Here is a 23,522-nt window from a genome sequence, read left to right as displayed (position 1 = left end):
TATCAAACGCAACCTAGGTTTAAGTCCTCTGTGCTTAAAGCTAGCCAACCGAATTTATCATGTAATCTTCGGATATTAGCAAGGATTTGATAATCGGTAGTTTTTAATCTTATTGGGATCATTATGTCTATTCCTTTAAGAGATCTAATCAAAGGTAATGGATAGAACGCTTGATAAAGAAATTTCATTCTAGGGTTCAAATTTTTCAAGCGTTGAACATAATAGATGCGAAGAATACGTTTTGGGAAGGGGGAATATAAACTTGGTGATTGATGGTACTGAAAATTAAATCCTATATAAAACCCGCTCGGAGCAGCTGGTTTCCAAATTCGAGCAAAAAATAGTCTGCATATACTAGTCCATGATCACTATAACGGTCGAGGTCGTAGGCATTGTGGTTAGCCGTGGCATTTTTCAGAATAGAGTCAAACCGTGAGCCTTCCTCAACGTTTTCGACATGAAGTCCATTTTTACGTTGCACGATCCTAGCCTTCTCTCTTGACAGGCAGAATTCCAATGTGTCAGTCACTATCTTAATGGCCGTGGATCGGTATTTTTCTGCGAGTACCATATTTCCCAATGCAGCCATGGACTGTGAAAGAGCTAACATGCCATTTGCAGCAATAGTTCCAGCTGAAGAGTCGCGTAGCGGATTGGTGTGATCTTCAATAGGCGCGTCGAAGTCCCACAATGGCACATAGCGACCTACATTCTCGCGTCTATTCGTTCCTGTATAGGTCATCTCAACGCACACCGGAGCGCTTTCCAGTCGCCAGATAAAATATTCTGCGAGACCAGATGCAACCCAGAGAAATTGTTTGTCCTTTGTCCAATTATATGTCTGCGCGTATCCGAGTATAGCCCACGCCTGACCGCGGGCCCAGGTCGAGTCAACGTGGTAACCTTGCGCCGTTCGACGGTCTTTGATTAAGCCAGTCCGTGGATCAAAGTTGACGACATGGCAAGTGGAATATACAAGTTCGCCCTTGTGTTCAAACTCTCCCGTGATGTGCTCCGGTCGCAGATGCGATCTTATAAGGGTACGTGCATGCGTGGTAGCAATCTCAGCAAGATTTGGGTCGCCTAGATGCTTCGAAGCGTAGTATAACAGATCAAGATTACACATGCTGTCGATAATGACTAGGAAGTCATCGGTCATACTGTTTATTGTCACATCCTTTTGGTTGAGAACATCCCAGCTGCGGATTGCGCCTACATTTGTCTTGTATCGACTTGCAAGACTTCGAGCTCCAGATAAAAGACATTGTAAGCTTTTCTCGCTGCCGGTAAGCTCCCAGTCCTTTCGAAGAGAAGGTTGTAAAATAAAACCGAGATCGTGAGTATCAGTTCGAGAGGCCATTTCATGGATCGGGCCCTTCCAATGATCGCATAGAGAGGCCAACTGTTGTCGCAAGAAAGCATTATCAAATGATTGAGTCGCTTTCTCGTGGCCGTAAAATGGGAAAACACTAGGATATCTGACCGCGCGCTCTAATAAAGTGTAGAGCATCCCCGGAAAAAAGCCACACGTCCAGAAATACTTTTCGCGCAGAAAGTATTTCCCTATATCTTTGCCCCTCTGCGGCACGAATTCAGGATATGCAATCGGTGGATTCTTATCATATCAGCTGGGCGATGGCATTTCTCGAACACTATCTACTTACATTATTCTCCAGTGCTTCCTGTGCAACTCGCAGCAATTTCGCAAGAACATTTTCAGAATATATTTCCAAAAGCTCGGGTAACATACTGCAGGCTTGTGCTGCGACGAGACGACTTGAAATGAAATCCCCGTATGAGCAGTCTGACGGCGTGATCTCCCCTTGTGAAGAAGTCTCATTTTCGGAACCTGATGAAAGGTTCATTTTCGTATCGAGACCTCTAAAAGGCTTCTGGAGTATCTTTCTGGAATAAAGTTCCTTTGAGAAGATGTATCAAAATGTCTTGATCAGGTCTCTGATCCGAAGCCACTAAATATTTTTCTGAAACGTTCCTCTTCATGAAAGTCTAATAATGGTTGATGAATCGATTCGACAAGCGATGTATTCCAAATATAGATACCAGCATTCTGGCATTGCCCAAGCTTTTGGCTCGCGTAAGTAGAGATATGCATCCTCGGGAGAATTCTTCCCGAGATAAATGGCCCGATCTCCGATATCAATACGCCGAAGAACGAGCAGGCGTATCTCATGACATCTTTCGGGTAAATAACCCGTCGTTATGTGAACATCTGGCGTAGTTACCCCGGACCCCAGATTATTATTGAATTACACTAGACCGAAACTGTGAGATGCAGAGCTACCACCACGCGACTTCTCCACTCAGGAGGAGAGGTCTTGGTTTTATTCCTCAAGGGATGATATTGGTGAATATATGCGAGCAAGTATAAGACGCGCATTTTTTACCCTTTCGTTTGTATTTTTTGCTATTCAACTTCGGCATCAAACATGACGGACCTTACGAATTCTGAAAACCATCAACACGCCGATAACTTTGAAGGGCTCGCTCTCAAGGATGTCATATCTAACCGTCGCAAACCCTTCTACAAGGATTGGACCTTGATCAAACTGAACACCCTTCTGCTCTGTGCTCTTCTTACGCAAATCGCATCAGGCTACGACAGCAGCATGCTGAACGGAATGCAGTCCCTCCCTCAATGGAGGAAATACTTTGGTTCTCCTACCGGCACTCGTTTAGGTGCAATGACTTTTGGTCCCACGGGAGGGACACTAATTTCGGTACTAGTTTCATCGCAGCTCTGTGAGAAATTTGGTCGCCGATATCCTATCTGTGGCGGATCGTTAATTATCATTCTGGGTTCTATCCTGCAAACTTGTGCTATCAATTATGCCATGTTTGTGGTTTCGCGCTTCTTTGTCGGATTTGGGCTAGGAATCGTCGCCGTCGCCGCTCCACCTCTGCTCTCCGAGGTTGCCTATCCTTCTCATCGTGGGAAGCTTGTTTCCTTCTATCTTGTCACATGGTCTCTGGGTTCACTTATTGCTGCCTGGATCACATATGGGACGTTCAAGATGACAGGTTCATCTTGGAGCTGGCGAATACCAAGTGTTTTACAATGCTTTTTCTCTTTAATTCAAGCAGTACTTAGCCTCTTCGCGCCGGAGTCGCCACGTTGGCTTATTTACAATGGCCGTAAAAAAGAAGCTCTTGAAATTTTCAACAAATATCACGCAGATGGGGAACCCAATTCGCGCCTCGTACGATTTGAAATGGCAGAGATAACTGCGACCCTGGAGATGGAAAAGGTCCAGAAGATGTCTCGCTGGTCGGAATGGCTTGCAACTAAGGGGAACAAGCATCGATTATTCCTCGCTCTATATATTCCCGCCATGTTACAGTGGTCGGGTAATGCACTCACGTCGTATTACTTGTCGAAAGTATTGAATACAATAAACGTGACGGACTCCAGGACTCAGCTTATCATCAACGCCTGCCTGTCTATCTGGAGCTTCGTTTCGGCTGCATTCTTTGCAACGCTTGTCGACAAAGCTGGTCGTCGACGTCTTTTTCTCTGCGGTATGGGCGGTATGGGGGTATCTTATGTTATTTGGACAATCTGCTCCGCGATAAACCAGCAGAAGAATTTCAAGGATACTGGCTACGCTACTGCGGTACTCCTCATGATTTTCATTTACGGAGCATGCTACCACATGTGTTCCCCAGTTGCACCAACCTACATTATGGAAGTGGTCCCCTACTCTCTTCGCGCGAAAGCATCTATGCTATACCAGTTAACAGGAAACCTAGCTGGTATCTACAACAGCTTTGCAAATCCAGTTGCTATGGACAAGATATCTTGGCGATACTATATCGTCTGGTGTGTTGTGATTGCTATTCATTTCACCTTGATATTCTTCTTCTTCCCGGAAACGAAAGGATTGGGCCTCGAAGAAGTGGCAGAGATATTTGATGGGCCGAATGCGTTGTCCGGCGTGAATGCAATGAGGGAGACAGGATTGGATGTGCATGCGGACAAGGTATTGGCATTTGGAAATGAGGATTTATCTTCGCCAATTAAGGGATCAGTGTCGTATGTAGAGAGAGCCTAATTGTTAGGTAGTTTTGGGAAACTTGGAGGAGAAAGCCGGCATTGTTCTGAAAATATTGATGATCAATTTTACCACCATTTTTACACAGAAGAAATAATCATGAAGTTGTTAGCCTTATCCAGGATACTGAATCAGCATCAATGCCACTTGTGATTATGGATTGTGTCTACTAGATTCATGCACTAAGTCGCTGCCATCTCTATGTCTGGAATAATTTTATCTCATTTTACATTATTTGAGTGATGAGTCAAGTCGGATTTAGCTGTGTTGTCACCGCTAGTACACCGCTTGAGTGAGACAACAGTACAATCGGGTATGAATGTAGCTCTTTTTCGAGATAGGCACGACTTGATCGACCGATCATAAGAGGCTCCTGAAGAGGCTTTAATCACTCCCATCCCGAATTTTGTCTCCAGCCTTTTGAATTCCAAGGTTCCAATCGCCGAATCCTTTACGATATATATCAAAGTAGGATTGAAATCTAAATCATGTACAGCAACGATTACGATGTTTTCATCTGAATCAAATTGATATTACTAAACGCTTCTATTATCCTATCATTCAGGCCAGGATGGAGTCGTCGGAGTCAATGATTGACTCTTATGGATTAAAGAATAGCATAGCGATGATAATGAATCTGACCGATGCAGACAGAATGAGCGCCATTAGCGATCCAGCATTTTGATAAACAGCTGCTCCAACCAATGAACCGGAGAAGAGGGCATGAGAAAGAAGCTTTGCCGGTTGCGCGATCTACTACTCATTCTCCAAAATTTCTGGATTGATCATAAGTTGAACCCAGGCCGCTGTGGCCATAGCAGCGGTCATCTCAGGTATCTGCAACACGCGAGACAGGACCACCTGTGACCTACTGGAAAAAGCAAGGAGGAAAATAATAGTCAACGCAGCCGGGCCTTGCGGCTCACGTCCTAGCATGAAATGCAATATTGCGGCCAAGAAAACCATTATTGTCTGCAGGAAATCGATACCAACAAACCACGCACGTATACGGGGGGGCCTAGGATATGATGGCCGCGGTGGTGAAGGTCCTTGCAAGGAATATAGGAAGACTAATGCCAATGTTTGCTAGTATGAACAGATCCACGGTATTATTTCCCGATGTAACTTCGAGAACAAGCATGACCATATTTCCAGCTTGATTTGAGGTAAAGCATCGGTAGTCGGAAAATATTGCTGCATCTTGTATTCCGATGTTGAATTTCAACAGAAAGAGTTCCAGCTCAGCAAACGTGTTGATAGCGATGGGCGAGAATACGTAGTGCCTCCATCCAGGAGTGCTTGGATTGCTATTGTTGAAGTGGAGTTGCAGGAACGACGGCTATGGAGTGGAAATTATCATGTTCGTTTTGATTACTCGGCGACTGGGAAGCCGGCTGTATTGTGGTGGTCATCGAGCTTCGCCTTCACCGTCAAGAGAATCGAGACCCTTTGCGAATTGATAGACAGATCATATCGGTACATTCCATAGCGGCAGTGGGAATAGATTAGTATGCACGTTTATCAAGAAGTCTAAATTCGATTTGTACGTTATAAACTCGTCAGTAATTTACGTAGTGCGCGATTCACCGCCAATGTACGAATAACAAAGCAATACAAAATCGCGCGACAAAACTTTCAGATCACGGGACGCTCAGTGCTGCCTCGGCTCTGGCATCCCTCCCAGCGTTTCGGCCGGATGTTCTTCTGGCTTTTAGAGTTAAAACGGAATCATAGAATTATTGCTGTTGTTAGATTGTCAGTATCTTCCTCTCGAAGGCTACGTTGGACGGAATACGGATCCATTGCCAAGTTGTACAGGACATTTGCCCATCAGTATGTGTTAGTCGTGAATGACTATTATTAAAGCTAGCTAGCAAGAAAAATAAATGACAACGCCAAAAGTGATTCGAAGGTCTCCGAGTAAAGTAGTAGTCTTAGATCCTACTGATATAGAGTAAATCTTGCCTATTTTAGGAAACCCTTTCGCAATAATTATGCATTAATGTGTGCTTGGGGCTGTATAGGTTTGGGGTTAGACGGAATGGACTCTGTCTATAAATTCTTCAAGTTAACCTTAGCATATATGGAGGTCTGAAAGATTCTTTTGCTATTTATATCTATCTATCGATCACTTGTCGACGCGAAATTTCCGATCAATATATCCTCAAGCAAGAGTTAGTAGCTGACTCTGTCTTAGAGAGAGTATGGGAGTTTTCCATTAACCTGAAATGAAATGAAAATGTACAGGAAAAAATGAAGGTCCTCGCTACTCTCGCCGGTGTTTCTGTTGCTAGTGCTTCCGATCTTGGATACTGGAAGCTATACTGCGGTGACTCTGTAAGATTTTCAAAGCCCTACATGTTCTGAAAGGAACTGAATGTTATTTCAAAACTATCAGTGCTCGGCTGGTGCTCTCATCAGCCAAGGAGACTTTTACACTAATGTCTCCACTGCTTGTACTTCTCTCGGCGATACATACGCCTACTGCTATCTCGAGGTTCCTGAGGGCTTCACAGCTATCTACCATTCGTCGCTCTCGGCGGAAGCTACATGCGGAACGCCTACAATCCTCAACAGCGGGGACTGCGCCGGTGCTGGAAGCTGGATTTCGTATGAGATGATCTACAGCGCCTAGATGAGATCGTTTTCTGAAATACAAAGTTAGTAGCGGTAGAAAAGGGATCGTACGTAGCAATCATGGGAAAAACGGACTTACTCCGAGTTCTGAGAACTTTTATGTACCTGAATATCCACCATCATTAACATATCCGGCTCGTAGTTTTTGTTTCCCGACAACGTCTCTATTCATCGCATCGCTTAGAGTTTCTGAATCTTAGACCAATCCCGTTGACTTAAAACAGGTTCCATTGATCTAAATAATAGCTTAGGGTTCTAGCATATCAAGGTACTCCGCGCAATATTTCAATACAAATTGTCCAGCCTCTATCTTCTGGCCAATCTATATCTTTGATAGTATTGGATGAAATCCTTCACATCTTCTTTGTGCCAAGAGCATCAGCAGAGGCTAAACTAGATCTGGGATTATTTATCAAGGTCCATCCTTTAGCATATACTGTCATATTGTCTTGAGTTGCCGCACCGTGCTAATGTAATGTGATGATTATTTGATCACTAATTCCGAACTCTCTGATGTGTTAGATGATGATATCAATTTGGTTCTAGATTTCGATGATAGCGCTTTTAAGATAAGAACTTTGGTATAGATCATCAGAACAGCAATTTCAACAATAACACTAATCCACATCTTCGAAGCCTCCATCTCAGATGAAGATGTCCTCAAAACCTGTAATGAGGGCGCCTCGACTATAAAGACTAGCATCGCCACCAACCATACCAGTCGTAAAGTTGACATTGCTGTTACAACAGCAGCTCATCTCGCTGCAGCTCTCGATCGATTACGTAAAGACCATGATTCCGCCTACAAGGCACCGGTCATTATTTTCAATCGACCTTTGGCTCTGAATTCCGACGTCCAGATGCCCATCCCAGGTTTGCGAAAAGTTTCATGGTCTGTGCAGTCTGAGCCATCTATGAGGATCTTCTGAAGGCAGGTGTGCTGTACAATAGAGCTGAGAAGGATGGACTACTCATATGTATCACTGCAAACCCACCTGGATTGATGGATCCTAAGGGGATTGAGGTCACTGGGTATGATCTTATGCTGCATGGCAAAGCGATAGCATCGATAAACTATGTGGGCTTGGGCATGGCCATAGTAGAACTTGGATAGCGCTGTGGATAGTTTGGAGATAAGATTGTTGGAGTAAGTGCAACCGGCACAGTACGGATCGTCATCTTCGCTAATCTCTGAATCATCCTTCTGGGCTTGAAAAGTCGACTGATTCCATTTCAATGTTGGGTAAATGGTAGGGTTCCGGGCTTCGATGGAGTAGAATAATAAAGTCCTGTTAAATATAATTATCAGCAACTTTACTGCGATTATGTGCGTAGGATTCAAGATAATGCCTAATATCGGATTTAAAATCTGCAGATCAAACTCTCATGATCACCAGTGATCAACAAACCCATCGGTTAATTTTTGCGAAAATAGCGTTCGGTTAGATTATATTTGATTATCGTTAGCATAAGGATGAATTAGTCTCATAGACATTAGATACATGGACTGGCCGATACTCCGAATGGTCTAAATAAAAGAGCCACATGAGTCTGAACCTGAAACTTCCCCTCAACTTGGCAAAATTGGCATGTTTTCCCACCTATCCAAATGTCTTTAATGGAGATTTTGGGTCAGCTCAATTACCGTGAAACTAAAATTAGAAGGGGAACTGAGTTTTTAGGCTAATCTATGCCGTATGACACCCGCTGTTTGTATTGAGTTGTCACCATCGAAATGCTTTGCCGGATGAGCGCAGTAATTGTTTCAAGGGCTAGGGAATTAGTATAAATAGAAGGTTGACGGACTACGAGAACATGATCCTCAAACGAGAAGATCGACTTCAGTTACACACTTCTTACCACCTTGATCATGATTCCTCTTGCTCCCGCTCTCCTTCTATTGTTACCGGTCGTCTCTGGCCTGGCACTTCCTACGGATGAAACTGCACAAAACACCACAGAGGCAAGAGCCGGATGTGCTCTACCATCTAGCTATAGCTGGACGTCAACTGGTCCCCTGGCCAACCCAGCTTCTGGATTCCTCGCTTTGAAAGATTTCACCCACGTTCCTTACAACGGTCAACATCTCGTATACGCGTCAGACGTCAACAATGGAGGAAACTACGGGTCTTTGAATTTTGCCCTCTTCTCAGACTGGAACTCAATGGGCTCGGTGGCCCAACACACTATGAGTACTGGAGCTGTTGCTCCTCAACTGTTCTTTTTTACTCCTAAGAACATCTGGGTGCTGGCATATGAATGGGGCGCAAGTCCTTTCAATTATAGGACCTCCAGTGACCCCACCAATGCAAATGGATGGTCATCGCCTCAGTCACTCTACACTGGAAGTACTGGCTCTAGCACGGGGCCTATTGACCCTTCTCTCATTGGCGATTCACAGAACATGTATCTCTTTTTTGCAGGCGATAATGGCAAGATATATCGAGCCAGCATGCCAATTGGTAATTTCCCGGGTAACTTTGGTTCTTCAGCACAAGTGGTCCTCAGCGACTCGACCGTAAACCTCTTTGAGGCCGTCCAAGTGTACTCTGTCCAGGGCCAGAACCAGTATCTGATGATCGTGGAGGCAAGAGATCCCAGCGAAAACAGATACTTCCGTTCATTCACGGCCAGCAGTCTGAGCGGTTCCTGGACACCTCAGGCCACCAGCGTGTCAGCACCGTTCGCGGGCAAGGCAAATAGCGGTGCCAGCTGGACCAACGATATCAGCAGTGGTGATTTGATTAGAGCCAGTGCTGACCAGACCATGCCTATTGATGCTTGCAATTTACAGCTCCTCTATCAGGGCAGAGCAACCAACTCTGGTGGCAGTTATAATGACTTGCCTTACCGTCCAGGTTTACTTACCCACAAATAGTTTTGGTCAACCTACCAGTTTGAGGACGACCAGGGCATAAAAGTAAGGTGTCAGGTAGTTCATGGGAATGGTTTCAAACACTCTTTCTCAGTTCGTTTCTGTTTCATGTAAAATTACTTTGACAGCTATTTATTCTACACTTCTGCCCAGACCGTGAAGCAGGGACTGGTGTAAGAATAATTCTACAAGGCTACAAAGAACGACCAAAGCAGTAAACACAAATAACTTCTTGATCTGATAACTGATTGATGACTGGCTTCCAAAAATTTCTACTGGGGAGTCCTGCCATACTTATAGATAGCATAGGTCTTCCTTCTATAATCGAAGAAGGAAGTTTTAGACAATTACAGCCACAACGCTTCATACAGGAGTGCGCAGTAACAAAAGCCATGTCGCTGTTACCAAACATAGAAACACATATAACAAAGGTCGGCTTAGGGTTCTTTCTACGTTATAAAACGCACAAAGCTCACGGTAACGAAAATGTGGTGTTTGCATAAATATGTTGACCTCCACCAGATTGGTGTATCTGAGAGAGGTTTACTTAGGGTTACTCCTGACTCATATCCTTATGCCCTTTCTCCCTCTCCCTCTTCCATCAAAGCCTTCCAATCGGTCTCTTTTGGCCTCCAGCCTAGCTCGAGCAGCTTGTCAGATCTCGTTCTTTCACCACAACCCCACATGATGGGGCCAAACGGATGGATTTCTCTTGCGGTATCGACCGACACGCTTTCTACTTCTCCAAGACCTAAGCGTTCACTGACAGCTTTGGCCCTTTCCATCATACTCAGGTCTCCGGTACGTACAAAGTAGTAGCCGTCTTCATTTACTCCTACCTGTCCTCGTCTCTCGCTCCCACTTTTCAGTGCCTGTTCCATCAGGAACACGACCGCATCTCCCAAATCACCAATGGAAGACCACGACCATGTTGCGGTACCCTCGCCTATTACAAAGGCCCGTCCACGGCTCTTGACTGTCGCATAATAAAACGCTGAATTGCTTTCCTTCTTCAGATAACCTTTACCCTGGCCCCACAATTGACCAGGCGAGACCAGCATTGTGCCTACCCCTTTAGCAGTACTGTGAGCGATGATGGCTTGATCAGCGCCAGCGTGCATCCGATCCTTAGGAACGTTCAGTATTATATGCGCGTCCGTAATATCGCTCCACGGACGGCTGCTCGCCTTAAGATTACCAGTGATGGGATCCGAGAGGTCGATAAGACTACGCGGGCCGGTTAGGCTGATGAGCCGTGGCATGGGCGATCCGGTGGTGTTACGGAATGCCAACCCGTCTATAATCGCGCAAACGGCGGGAACATTGTCACCTCCAGCGTGGATAACGAAATCGGCCTCCGCTGCCGTAGATCTGAGGAGAGAATGCGAGGACAGTTCGCCGATAATGGGGGTGAGATTTGAATAGATTGATTGGAGTTCTTTAGCATCCCTTTCCTCACGAATCAAAGCTTTGACGCGAACACTAGGATGTGCCTTTAAGAGAGAGGAGAGGATAGTGCCGCCGACGAATCCAGTTACACCAGTGAGAAAAACACAGCATGATATGGGCGTTGTTTTAGGATCAGACTCCAAACTCATCATCGCGAACAAACATTCAAGATAGGAACAGTGAACAGTTGACTGCTGTACAGACAAAGAAGTATTAAAGGGTTTTTATTCTATAGTTGTGGTGCTCTTAAATGCGGCTGATAGCACATGCTGAAGCAAATGACTCAGAAAAGAAGATGATTCATCATATGTCGCTCGCATATCGATATTATTAAAATCCTGCAGGCTAGTGGTCACGCGATCGTGGTGATTAAGCTATGACTAAACTAAGTTAATTTATTCCATGGATAAGTGGGTTATACGGGTAGGTGTAGACCGTATAGTATGCGGTGCTAGTACCCTCTAGGTGTTATTACTGTATTATTTTCGTCATCAGTAGATCCGGGAGATCTCTATTATTTCTCCTAACTACTTAAGGTTGTACGCACATCACGTGGTAATGTTACATGGTTCTCTGACATCTTTATAGTGGATTGTAAACGCCAAGTTCTAGCATCTAAGAGAAAAACTTTTAGAGTAGTGCTTTGAACAATCTCGCCCTATCCGACCACTTCATGAAGCCACCGCTCTCCTGCAAGAACTGTAGAGCACGCAAGAAGAAATGCGACCGTGCATTTCCAGTGTGCTCATACTGTCTGAAGTGGGTGCAACTCTGGTGAAACTGCGTTAACATATTTTGATTTGACGCTGTCAGTAGGACCCATAGTAGTTGTGTGTATCGAGCCACGAGCCACCAAAAGCTGCACTCAACGCCAGGTGTCTCACTGAGTCCGCCACCGCCGAGCAAAGAACAGACCGGCTCTCGGATCCTTTGTCTAAATGGCGCCACGTTTCTTGGCTTCAGTAACCCTAACCAGACAAACTCATTTCCCTCTGGCTCCTTGGATTTCCCTTCCATCGGCGTCAATCTATGGAAGTCTATCTGTGTTCCCGGTCAGAAACGACCGGAAGAGCTGGTCAGGAATTTCATTCACATAGCTGATTTCTGGATGCCTTTCATACCACGGCGAGACTTGCGGCAACTGGCTCATGGCCCGAGCTCTCTCGAGGGAGTAGATATCATTCTTCTCGCATGTATGAACCTTGTCACCGAGAAACCCCCCGGCGGTGAACCAGCGAGCAAAATATATCTTGCCGTGAAATCGTCCTTCTTGAACATGGAGATATACGGAGTGCTTTCTATTAGGTTACTACAAGCCTTGATTCTACTTCTTTTTTACGAACACGGCCATGGGATGTATCCCTGTGCTTACATCACGCTGGGAACATGTGCTCGATATTTGTCTGCTTTGGGTATAAAGCCAAATGGAGAGTACAATGATGGCAAGAGTAAAGTTTGGTTAGAAGTGGAGGTTAGAAGGCGACTATGGTGGTCTGTCTTTGTGGTTGAGCGGTGTGTCCAGCAGAAGATTTAATCGTCATCCTTGCTGATCAGATCTCTAGGATCATGTCGCTGAGCTACCCGCAACGGCCACTTGTGTTGACGGAGCTCAGTGACGGTCAAGTATTACCTTCAGATGACATCTCTTGGCAACAAGAAGTATTTTTCACTCTCTCCCCTCGCACAATTCATAATTTCCCTGGCACATGATGCATGGTGCGTGATGTGGAGGCTGATAGATGCAAAGATTCCATCTCCCACCTACAAAGAGTTAACTCTGCTGTCGCTCGCAACGTCTGACATGGGTACCTTCCGCCTTTTGGTCCATGCTGGATATCTTTTGGACCGGGTAATTCATCTGGTATCGGACCAGGACATCAAAGGCCAAACATTTATCCCGAGGCGAGAACAGCTCTACCGCACCATGACCGCATTGATGTCTGTACTAGAAGTGGAGGAGAAATGCTCCACTGCATCCGTTCGGGTAGCGCGTAATGTGCTAAACAGGTACATGCTTCCCTCTTCACTCCAGGTAATGTGGTTTGACTAAATACTGCCAGCGGCTTATTTGTATTGTTCCCCATTGAAGACTCCCTTGATACTGGGCTTGGGGCGTTGCATGATCATAAACACCCACTCAACATATCTGCTCGAACGTGGCGAAGTCGATATCGGATGTACTTGGAAGGGAGTCTCGGCGGGATCGATGAGATCTATCCGTTCTTGACTCACTGGGCGGTGTGTGTGTTCAGATACCATCAGTTTCAGTATGATCGCGACGGCCGTGTGGAGAATATGAATGCATTGGTGGATGTGAGAAGCGCGTTGGAAGCTTTGGATGGCAGATGGAGGCTAGCTGGTGCGTGTTGTACCGTAATCCTCTGATCTCAGCCTGACTTATTTCGCAGGGGTCTACATGAGTCTTTTAAATGCAACCCAGGTTGGTGGAGGGTCGCACTATGCTCTGTGAAGATCGACCACTAGATCCCGCCGTGAGAGCGAAATACACTGCAGAGCGGCTGCATATCGGCTGCAGATCACTCTAAAATCCGCTCATAACCCGCTTGTATGGCTCACCCCACTGAATTCAGCATTGCCATTGAATTGAATTAACATAACGGTTCAGTCAGAGGAAAAAACAGAAAAAACAGTAGTTACTGCTATTTATCTTCGTTATAGTTAGCTGGTTTTATCAATTAATATTATTCATAACCCTTTGGGAGTGAACAATCATGGATACTCAACAAGTATAAGTTCAGCAACGAACCCCTTCTCCTTCATCGAACCAACTTCAACAAGTCACCTTCTCGGTTGTATGTATCTTGCCCACAAATTTGACATCTGAAATTTTCAAGGTCTTGACTATGACAGTTTCCGTGGCAAAGTACTCCGAGGACGAACCTGCCTATGGGCAGCGTATCTTTGTCAAATTGATAGACGACATAGCGTTGAACGAGCCCTGTCGGACTTTGCTTTCAATCCCATGCTCTGCTGATCCAAGAGATGGGTGGCAAGATCTGAGCTTTGGCATGTTTGCAAACGCTGTAAATCGGCTTTCTCACTGGATTACAGACCAAGTTGGACTTGCTCAAGAAGGCACATTTCCAACAGTGGCCTATATTGGTCCCAATGATGTCCGCTATCTGATACTTTTAGCCGCTACGATCAAGACGGGATACAAGGTATGATATAGAAGCAAGAGTGCTGTCAGATTGTGATCCTCAAATATGTAGTGTCCTGACAAGAAAATCTCAAAATAGGCATTTTTTATTTCCCCGCGCAATGACATGAAAAGTCAACTCTCTCTCTTCGAATCCACCGACTGCCACTGGCTTTGCTACGCACCGGAGTATGCGTCGAAGGTACAACCATGGTCAGACATTCGCCCGATGAAGTCAAACGCCATTGATGCAATCAAGGACCTGATCCACGAAAAACCAGCCCCTTTATTTCCGTACAAAATACCATATGAAAAGGCGATCAATGAACCTGCGATGGTCTTGCACACAAGCGGCAGTACAGGGACCCCCAAGCCGATTATCTGTCGCCATGGGATCCTGACACTTATGGATGCATACCACCACATCCCCGAATTCTCTGGGTTCCCTTGCTTCTTTAAGGCTTTCTCAGATAAAACAACGAAAGTGTTGTGTACCAGTATGTTGCACCTTATTTCCCCTAAAAATGATGACTCGTTCCGTGACTCCTGCTGACTGTAAATCGCTAGTGCCATTCTTTCATGCCGCTGGGCTATATTTTTTCCTAGGCTTGTCTATATATTGGGGTACTCCAATAGCACTTCCAATCCCAGATAAACCTTTGACAGCCGATGCAATCCGCACTTTTATTCACGAGTCCTATTCAGATGCTGCTTTCATACCACCATCTGTCCTTGCGGATATGAGCTATGAAGAGGATGATATTCAAGCCCTTCAAAGCCTGAATATGGTGACTACCGGTGGCGGTAAGATCTCAGCCTCTTTTTCCTATTGTTTTCTCAGGACCTGACGTGGTCATTCAGGCAAGCTGGATGACGAAGCCGGTGATAGGCTTGTCAAAGCTGGTGTCAAACTCACAATCGCGATTTCAACTACAGAGTAAGTCTAGCCCAATATCATTGTTAAAGAGTAATTTGTGACGATCCTCAAGATATGGGTTGTATCCCCTGTATATCCAGCCGGATGTGAAGCTCTGGAAGTATTTCGTTTTTGATGACGAAACATTCGGCACCCATTACGAGCCATCAGGAGAAAATGCATTCGTGCAAGTGATCAGACGCAAGGAAAAGAATCCCGGCCTGCAAGGCATTTTCTACACCTTCCCAGACCTCGCTGAATATAACACCAATGACCTGTATCAGCCGCATCCAACCTTAGCTCATCACTGGCTTCACGTCGGACGTGCAGATGATGTCATTACGTTCTCTAACGGAGAGAAGCTTAACCCAGTAACAATAGAACTCACTGTTGGTCGCCATGCCGAAGTCAATCAGGCCATTGTTGTTGGCCAAGGTAGGTTTCGGGCTGCACTATTCATTGATCCAGTGGTGGTGCCTGAAAGCGAAGACGAGGCCAAGGCTCTCATCAACAGAGTCTGGCCATTGATTGAGCGAGTGAACAAAGACACTGTTGCACATGGCCAGATTGCCAAGAATATGGTCCGTCTATGTGATTCAGCCAAGCCAGTTCCTTATTCCTCTAAGGGATCTCTTCAGAGGGGCAGATTCCTCAAGCTGTATGCGCGCGAAATGGATACTCTCTATGACACAGAAGGAAATCATGAGGCCATTGTGCTGGATTTTACAAGCAAAGAGTCTATGTTTGATTCTATCAAATCGATATTCAAGTCACTCTCCATCACTACTGATCTTGATCCGGAAACTGACATATTCGTTGCGGGTATCGATTCCCTGGGGGCCATCAACTTAGCAAAAAAATTGACAGACGGGCTTCAACACGCTGGTATACCTACCGAGAAATCAAAAATCACTGCACAGACCATTTACCGAAATCCTACCCTAGCGAGGTTGACAGAGTTTATTTTACTGCGTGGCTCCAAGAAATTTTCTGAGTCAGTCTCTATCTCAAAGGCAGGAGACACCGAGGCCGCAGCCACTATATTGAAAAAATACAGCATTGAAACTGCACTGAAGACAGCTTCAGAAAAGCCATCCCCTCAAAAGGAGGGCCAACTCGTCATTTTGACAGGCTCAACAGGGAGTCTGGGCTCCTACCTGTTGGACTTCCTTGAGAGATCCCCCTTGATCTCGTATGTTTTCTGTCTAAACCGTGCAGCAGACGGCGGCCTAGAACAGCAATTGCTCTCAAACAGTCAGCGCAACCTCACTACTATGTTTCGGAAGACAAAATTCCTCCAGGCAGATCTTACMAAGCCATACCTGGGACTTGACAGCGCCACCTATCGCGAACTTCTTGATTCAGCAGATCGCATCATTCACAATGCATGGCCTGTGAATTTCAACCTCTCCATCGAGTCCTTCGAGCCAAGTATCCTCGGCGTGAAGAACCTCACACTTTTCTCCGCGCAAGCACAAAAGCAGGTCCCAATTGTCTTTATCTCCTCCATCGGTGTTGCTACTCAATGGCCACACCTGGAGACTATTCCCGAATCGCCTTTGCACGATTTAAGGGTCGCCTCGCCCGGATATGGCCAGTCCAAATTGATTTCAGAGCATCTTCTTGCCCAAGCAACAGAAAAGCTCAAAGTCCCCGCGTCAGTTATCCGCGTAGGACAAATTGCCGGCCCTCGCGGGGAAAAGGGTATGTGGAATAAGCAAGAATGGCTGCCTACAATCATTGCATCTTCAGTTCGAATGAGGAAATTGCCATACGAGCTTGGTAGTCTCGATGTAGTGGACTGGGTTCCTGTTGATGATGTTGCCGCCATCGTTCTTGAAATTGCCGGTGCTACCTATCCCTGGTCGTCGTCCACAGGCCGCTGTAATTATTACCACATTATAAACCCGGCCAAGACACCATGGAAAAGTCTTGCATTGTCTGTGAAGGAATTCCTCAAGGAGCAAGGGCATGACTTGGACCTCGTGTCTCTGCAGGAGTGGGTTGACGCTTGCGAGGAGAGTCTGGAGACTGATGTTGAGAATCCTGCTGTGAAGCTGTTGGACACATACAAGTCACTTATCCACAGTAATCGTGTCTCATTCTCCACAAATGAGACTTGTGCTGTGAGCTCTACTTTGTGCAATTTGGGCTCATGTGATTCACAAATGATGAGGCGGTGGTGTCAGCAATGGGGCCTGTAAGTCTTTACATACGTAGAGCCAGTAGTATCAATACCCTTACACCTGGAACACTCCCTTCGTTCTTCTCCATACCCGTATGTTGGGTTTTGAGCCGCTCCTTTCACGCGTTGAATCTCGTTTTGTCTCGGCTAGTGAATCTCATTCGGTCTTCAATCCTGGAATTCTTCAGGACACCTAGAAATTGCTCAATATGAGGTTCTGGCTACTGTCACAGATAATATCTTACTAGTTTTTATGCGTTGTTAATATATAGCTCGACAAATTTGATCCTACCACTTCACTAAAACCTCTTGAATTAATAACAATTACGACAACAACAACAATAACAAGAAGAAGAAGAAGAAGAAGAAGAAGTAGTGGTAGATATATTTGATACTCGATCTCCATTTGAATTTGAATAGTATGATTCAGATACTCGGAATTTTCTACGTCACGAGGGGGCTACAAGGCAACACGACAACAGTGAAAGCGAAACGGGGTTTTTATGGTTGTGAACATTTGATTTTGCTGGTGAACATTGGGGCACTTCTCATGATCAGAGTCTAAACAATAAGATGGCCCTAGAATCTTCTACTATATTGTCGTTCATGCAAGACCCACCTACGTGATATCAAAATATACAAAATTTCTCTTAGACTCATCATCATATAGCCATCTAAATCAGCAACCACATAAAGTCAAATGTACATGCCTTCAAGCCATATAAAACATCTGGAATTGTAAAGAAACGTCATAATATTCACTGTAAAATCGTTCTTTAGTATTCTATTCGTAAAAAATAGAGAATATGGAAATTCAGTACTTGTATACTCAGGTTGGTGCTGTTCATAAAGACAATCAAAGTTAGCTGAATATATCAGAATAACGCTTCACAGGCGAATAGTCTCCGAGTTGCCATGTGTCCTTTAAACAGCTTCCACGGTCAATGTTAACTAGTTTGCGTAGGTGTCTACTTGACAATTTTATATTCTGGTTGCCTTCAAAAATACTATGCTAACATGGCGCTGTGCGCCTACCGAGGTTCCTTAAGCATAGCTATCATCTTCTGCAAATGGAGTACCAAATGGGATTCTTAATTTCCTGAACTTGTTTGACATATCCTTAACTGCATTTTTTGTTGCCCACTCTAGCAGCGAATCAAAGTTTCGGCATTGCTTGACAATATTAAAGTCGGGATATGGTCGAGTCTTGGGATCAGGTGCCCTTTCACTGTACACCCATTCATGTGTGATGGTCTCCGTATCAGCATGACACATTAGATGGTGTAAGACCATGTGGAGACAGTGCTTTTTATGTGACACATGCACCTCAGGAGAAGGTTGGCCTTTGTGCTGTGTACCATAGTAGTAGTCGAAATGCATTTCTTTTCGCAACTCGTTGAGGCAATGGATGAGGTGGAATACGTCTATTTGAGCGAGATATGCGTCACCTCCGTAGCCCCAGGAGATAGGTGCCTGAACCGCTCTTTGGGGATCCTTTCCTGATCTGATAACATCGGACTCTTTAACCACGATCAGCTCAAAGCCCTCCGTAGAAATCCTGTCCCAGGCAGCGTCAACCTCAGGAGACGGATCTTTTCGCCAAATGATTTCATTTTCGCGTAGAGCACCGTTTTGGATAACAGAAGAAGCGGATATCTCAACAGAATCGAGGATGGGAGCTGAAAGCAAAATTCATCCAAGGCAAACTTGTTTTGAATTTGAGGGTGGCCGGTTGGACACATACAGTAAGAAGAAACGCTTTTCAATAGTGGATTTCGATCGGGAGTTCGATACATATCATCTGTAGATATGCTGTTGCAGCCTGGATGGCAGGTTCGAGTATAACTGAAGAGGAGCAGGAACAAAATATTTGCAAGTAGTAGGACAACAAAAGTCCCTAAAGCTAGCGAAAACCTGTTTTTTTTGAACATGGTTCATTTACTGGATGCCGCGCGATATCGTCGTCGGAAGCGTTGCGAGATCCTAAAAGACTGTATCTGTGGCGAAAACTTTTGACCGCTTCTAGCATGATGAACTTTGGAAATATACGCTTGATAGTGTGAGTTTGTGCTGCGAATGGATAATTTGGAAGACTTGGGCAGTAGAAGAGCCCCAGGGATACATATTAGCCCAAAACAACGTACGGCCTGGGATTTCCACTTTCGGTCTCATGCATGAAACGTATAATACATGTACTTACGTGGTACTAACATGGTAAAATACTAGCCAAGGTGCCACGGTACAGATAGAATTCTAAATATCAGATGTAGAAGTTGTTTCTTTTCTACATTACCTTGCACTCATATGTACCAGAGCCGTTCCAATGAAGCCATATTACACATTGCTATCCACCCTGAAGGGTGATAACGGTGGTGTTGATGATGGGCAAGACATAACACTTTATACTGGGACGTACAACAGGACATCTAGGAAGTATTTGAAGATATTCTCATTGATAGTCCTTCTTAGTTCTTTTATCAAGATTTTCCTCATCACAACAGTTATTCGCTATCATCAGCACTCGTCTCAGCTAGAAGATCCAGAGCAATCAGCCGAAATCTACTGTAAGAGGTTCTATATAAGTATCTACTTACTAAGAGATCTAATTGACATTCTTAGCACCGGCTCAACAGGTTGTTCGCAAAGTCGATCGTGTTTTTGACGCTTCCATCGGTGTCGGGATAACTGCATTCCAGGGCATCCCTAATGAGGCTAGCAACCGGCTTTGGAAGGATTTATACAATGATATAATGTCTACTAAGCAATCTGAATCCCGTTCAAGTTTGAGCTATAGCTAACGAATACGAATTATCAGGTGTCGGAATATCACGTATTTCAGCTGACGAAGCGCGGCCGACGGCAAACCGAACACTTCCGATCCCCGGGGATCCTGGATAATTTATCACTTCACTGTCGGTATTTCATCAGTTGCATTGTCTAGTTAGTGTTACTACCTTCCCTCCAATATACTGGAGACTTTTCAACTTAACTGTTATTCTTACATAGAACGTCATACGGCAAGGAATTTACGGCCATGTGGACTGGTCAGACCAGGACGAGCATTTTGCTATCGGGCATATCGATCATTGTATTGATATTATTCGGCAGGGTCTTCAATGCAATGCTGATATCACACCGCTGAGCTTCGTTTGGTCATCAGGCCGGAATCGGTCCCTGGAGGCAGCAAATGTTATCCACACCTGCACTGATTTTGATGCGATTTGGAAATGGGGACTTGAGCACCAGATGAAGGTAAATTTTGACTCATATACCCAAGTGAAGGATGATATTTTGTGTTGGGGTGGGAAGTAGTTCATATCTCATGTATCAATTACAACTTATATCAGCTTTGAGAACGTTCGTTCGACACATGTATCTAAATACTACCTATGTGGTTGGGCACTAGTAGGTCATGCCTGAGAGATAAGGTATTAGACTGAATTAACCAACCTTCCCCTGTCAATATATTGATGAATGTTAATGATGTTGAAAGATACAAGTTGGTCCATGCGTGTGTGTAACGACACTCTTCGAGAATATCAAAGAACTTTTCCATACGCCGTGTGATCTGTTTTAGGTATGTCATCTGTCTTAATAACTATATTAGAAGCAAATGCCTGTGTGTAAGAGAGTGACGGAGTCTCATTTCTTATATCTAATGAATGTATGTGTAAAGTTATCCACCGGATCCTTTCCGTCAACAAGTTTCCCTAAGTAACAATTAAATCAAAAATTTCACCAATTACTTCTCAAAGAGGTACAGCTCAACGGCTGCATGCCGTATTCATCATCATCACCATCATCATCTCCACCATCACTTCGGCAAGCTCTCCCCTCCAGTGAGGTTTCTTTAGCTGAAGCTTCTTCAAGTGGCGCTGCCGGTTCCTCGGCAATGCATTCAACGCCGTTAGTTCCCTCCACAGCTGTACACCAGGCTGAGCGAGTAGAAATGGAATCAACACCAGCAACCATATTAGAGGCAGGCTATTCCATTGTCGGTTTTATTTGGCATGTGCAAGGTAAAGGTATTGGCAAATGGAGTCTTACTGTGAGAAGGGCTAAGACAGCTGCTGCTCTAAATAAGGTTCTTTGGGCCTAGGGTTAGGATAAGGTTGCTGTTTTGTATAGGGCCTTGATACGTTGCAGAACAAATGATTTGAATAATAGTGCTATCAATGTACGCGTCTGAGCTAGCAAACGTGGAGAACCTTCAAGTCTCCTTAATAGTCATGAGCTTCTCCCTCATTGCCAAATGACTAAGCGCGCTCCGAAGTTGGACGGCCTCGACCACCTAGGCCCAGGGAGCTATGGTTAGACTGTAGGTTGACTTTTCTAGGAGTATTCCGACGGTCTTGTTCGACAATGACCCTTTGTCTTGCGGACAGCCATGATTGATGGTACATGTTGTTCTTAGGAGATATGGAAAAGCGTCGGTGAGATTCTTTTTCTCTAAGTATTTCAGACAGGCTCGAATGGAAACAAAATGAATACAAATTTCTTAAATTTGTTGTCCTGATCCCCGAGGTCTTATCCTTAGATTACTGACCCTTAGAGTACTCAGGCGGGCTTGGATCTAACCGAGTTGGCGGTAATATCCTGACCGGAACATCCATTTTGTGCACCTTCGTTTCAAGGGCAACAGTGAAGGACAACTCAATCATTAGTGAGTGTAAGTGTTTGATGTTATATGTGACAAAATCTGGATAAATACTCGGACCAACGGTAAGCTGCCGGTTTCCAAGGCAGAGCGCGCTAGGGTGAAGAATAAGCTGGAACATTGCACCAATATCAACCTTTTGGCTCCCCTCGGTCGATTGGAACACTACCCGATTCTCGAGATTACTGAAAGCCTTAGTCAAGCCGAGATCTTGTTTAAGCGAGTGGTCATGGGTATGAGTACGGCTGTGAGAGAACTTTCCTGGCGCAAGTAGATCTGTGTCGGACTTCAGGATCATTCGAACCCAGTCCAGTTGAACCTTTTGAGTGGTGTCTTTAATACTGGGGCTGATGCTGGCTTCGTTTGCGTGGAATTGTATCACAAAGGGGAATGGAGATTGGTCTCCAAGCTGAATTTGACGTGGCACTTGGACAACCACTTTGTATCCAAATGTTGGAACTTTGGAGGACGAAAAGAGTTTCTGAGTTTTCTGTTTGAATGTCAACTCCGCCTTCTCCATTCCTGGTAGCAATCGCTGGCTCTGGACCGTGCTGTAGAACATAGCTTGCTGGGGCTCGCGGTTGATGGGAGGTTCGGATCCTGATGAGAAGGACGCTACGGATATAGGGAGTGTGGCCGTGAAACTCTCGTTTGAGCCTCCCCGATTGAACCGAAGCGTGGATTCAAGATAGTACTCTACAAAAGCCTCAGATCTGGTTCTCCCGCTCCGACCGCTGGAGTAGAATGTTCCTGGAGATTGGTGATTGGCAAGATTCGTCACGGGGATATAGCTCTGTTCTTGAGGGTGATCCCGGGCCAGAGTATCGGGTGGTTTTGTGGGGATTGTGACTGAGAATGGCCAGGAAAGATAGTTGCTGCCACTAGCCTGGCCTGGGGCGAGGTGCAGGGGTCCCTGATGAAGAATTTGAGTACTCTCGGTACCAATGAGAGACCAGCGGCCGCGATAGTGATGTGTCGTCGTGCTTTGACCATTACTCTTTTTCACGGTGATTTTTGTTTTTGTTCGTCCGAAAAGAGTGATGGTTACTGTGGCCGAGGGTGCGACAATAGGCGTCCGACGGATGACTGTGCCGATCACAGTATCTCCATGGGTAAATGTCCACGATGGTGGTTTCGCGACATCGATCTGGAGAGATGGACCGCCAGTGATCTCTGTACGTGGCATCTTGTAAGTTGTGAAAAATAACTTGATTGTATGGAATTGATGAAGCAGTAGATAAAGGTGGAATGCATTCATTGTCTCTCTGCTGTGACGTAGGGGGGCTCAGCCCCCCAATGCAGGATAATGCGGCTGGGTTTGGAAAACCTGCCTGGGCAGGTGGGGGCTGACCAGACGTGCTTATAGATTGAACATTTACTGATATAACATGCCGAATAATTGTCTTCCATCGAGACCGAAGCTGTTCCATTAGGGTTGTTGGATATGTTTTCTATCTGTTTCATATGGTTTGTCTTTGATGTCGAAGTGAAATTAATACTAACCTGTGCACACTGTGCGAGGGGTGACGCCAATCAGAAGAACGCTGCGAATTTATACCATGTCAAGGAGTGT

General features: G+C 45.2%; 7 protein-coding genes across 7 annotated transcripts; 4 read left to right on the top strand and 3 right to left on the bottom strand.

Annotated features, from left to right (window-relative positions):
* Positions 1 to 292: 292 nt before the first annotated feature.
* Positions 293 to 1,865, bottom strand: BHQ10_002610 (uncharacterized protein; the record flags this gene model as incomplete). The annotated part of the gene is made up of 2 exons (XM_040874776.1): positions 293 to 1,615; positions 1,665 to 1,865. 2 exons carry the CDS (start codon positions 1,863 to 1,865, stop codon positions 293 to 295), a joined length of 1,524 nt encoding a protein of 507 aa, XP_040731115.1.
* Positions 1,866 to 2,447: 582 nt separating this feature from the next.
* On the top strand, positions 2,448 to 4,070 carry BHQ10_002609 (uncharacterized protein; the record flags this gene model as incomplete). Its single annotated transcript, XM_040874774.1, has 1 exon — positions 2,448 to 4,070. One exon carries the CDS (start codon positions 2,448 to 2,450, stop codon positions 4,068 to 4,070), a length of 1,623 nt encoding a protein of 540 aa, XP_040731114.1.
* Positions 4,071 to 6,323: 2,253 nt separating this feature from the next.
* Positions 6,324 to 6,705, top strand: BHQ10_002608 (uncharacterized protein; the record flags this gene model as incomplete). Its single annotated transcript, XM_040874773.1, has 2 exons — positions 6,324 to 6,407; positions 6,469 to 6,705. 2 exons carry the CDS (start codon positions 6,324 to 6,326, stop codon positions 6,703 to 6,705), a joined length of 321 nt encoding a protein of 106 aa, XP_040731113.1.
* A 1,872-nt stretch (positions 6,706 to 8,577) lies between these two features.
* Positions 8,578 to 9,585, top strand: BHQ10_002607 (uncharacterized protein; the record flags this gene model as incomplete). Its single annotated transcript, XM_040874772.1, has 1 exon — positions 8,578 to 9,585. One exon carries the CDS (start codon positions 8,578 to 8,580, stop codon positions 9,583 to 9,585), a length of 1,008 nt encoding a protein of 335 aa, XP_040731112.1.
* A 569-nt stretch (positions 9,586 to 10,154) lies between these two features.
* Positions 10,155 to 11,183, bottom strand: BHQ10_002606 (uncharacterized protein; the record flags this gene model as incomplete). Its single annotated transcript, XM_040874771.1, has 1 exon — positions 10,155 to 11,183. The coding sequence occupies one exon, from the start codon at positions 11,181 to 11,183 to the stop codon at positions 10,155 to 10,157; it is 1,029 nt and encodes a 342-aa protein (XP_040731111.1).
* Positions 11,184 to 12,832: 1,649 nt separating this feature from the next.
* Positions 12,833 to 17,311, top strand: BHQ10_002605 (uncharacterized protein; the record flags this gene model as incomplete). The annotated part of the gene is made up of 7 exons (XM_040874770.1): positions 12,833 to 13,038; positions 13,092 to 13,390; positions 13,903 to 14,213; positions 14,292 to 14,688; positions 14,759 to 14,995; positions 15,053 to 15,128; positions 15,181 to 17,311. The coding sequence occupies 7 exons, from the start codon at positions 12,833 to 12,835 to the stop codon at positions 17,309 to 17,311; spliced, it is 3,657 nt and encodes a 1,218-aa protein (XP_040731110.1).
* A 4,519-nt stretch (positions 17,312 to 21,830) lies between these two features.
* On the bottom strand, positions 21,831 to 23,135 carry BHQ10_002604 (uncharacterized protein; the record flags this gene model as incomplete). Its single annotated transcript, XM_040874769.1, has 1 exon — positions 21,831 to 23,135. One exon carries the CDS (start codon positions 23,133 to 23,135, stop codon positions 21,831 to 21,833), a length of 1,305 nt encoding a protein of 434 aa, XP_040731109.1.
* Positions 23,136 to 23,522: the final 387 nt, after the last annotated feature.

Source organism: Talaromyces amestolkiae (assembly GCF_001896365.1).
Source record: "Talaromyces amestolkiae strain CIB chromosome Unknown scaffold4.1, whole genome shotgun sequence".
In the NCBI taxonomy this organism is placed as follows: Eukaryota; Fungi; Ascomycota; class Eurotiomycetes; order Eurotiales; family Trichocomaceae; genus Talaromyces; species Talaromyces amestolkiae.
This window is presented reverse-complemented; position numbering and strand designations above follow the sequence as displayed.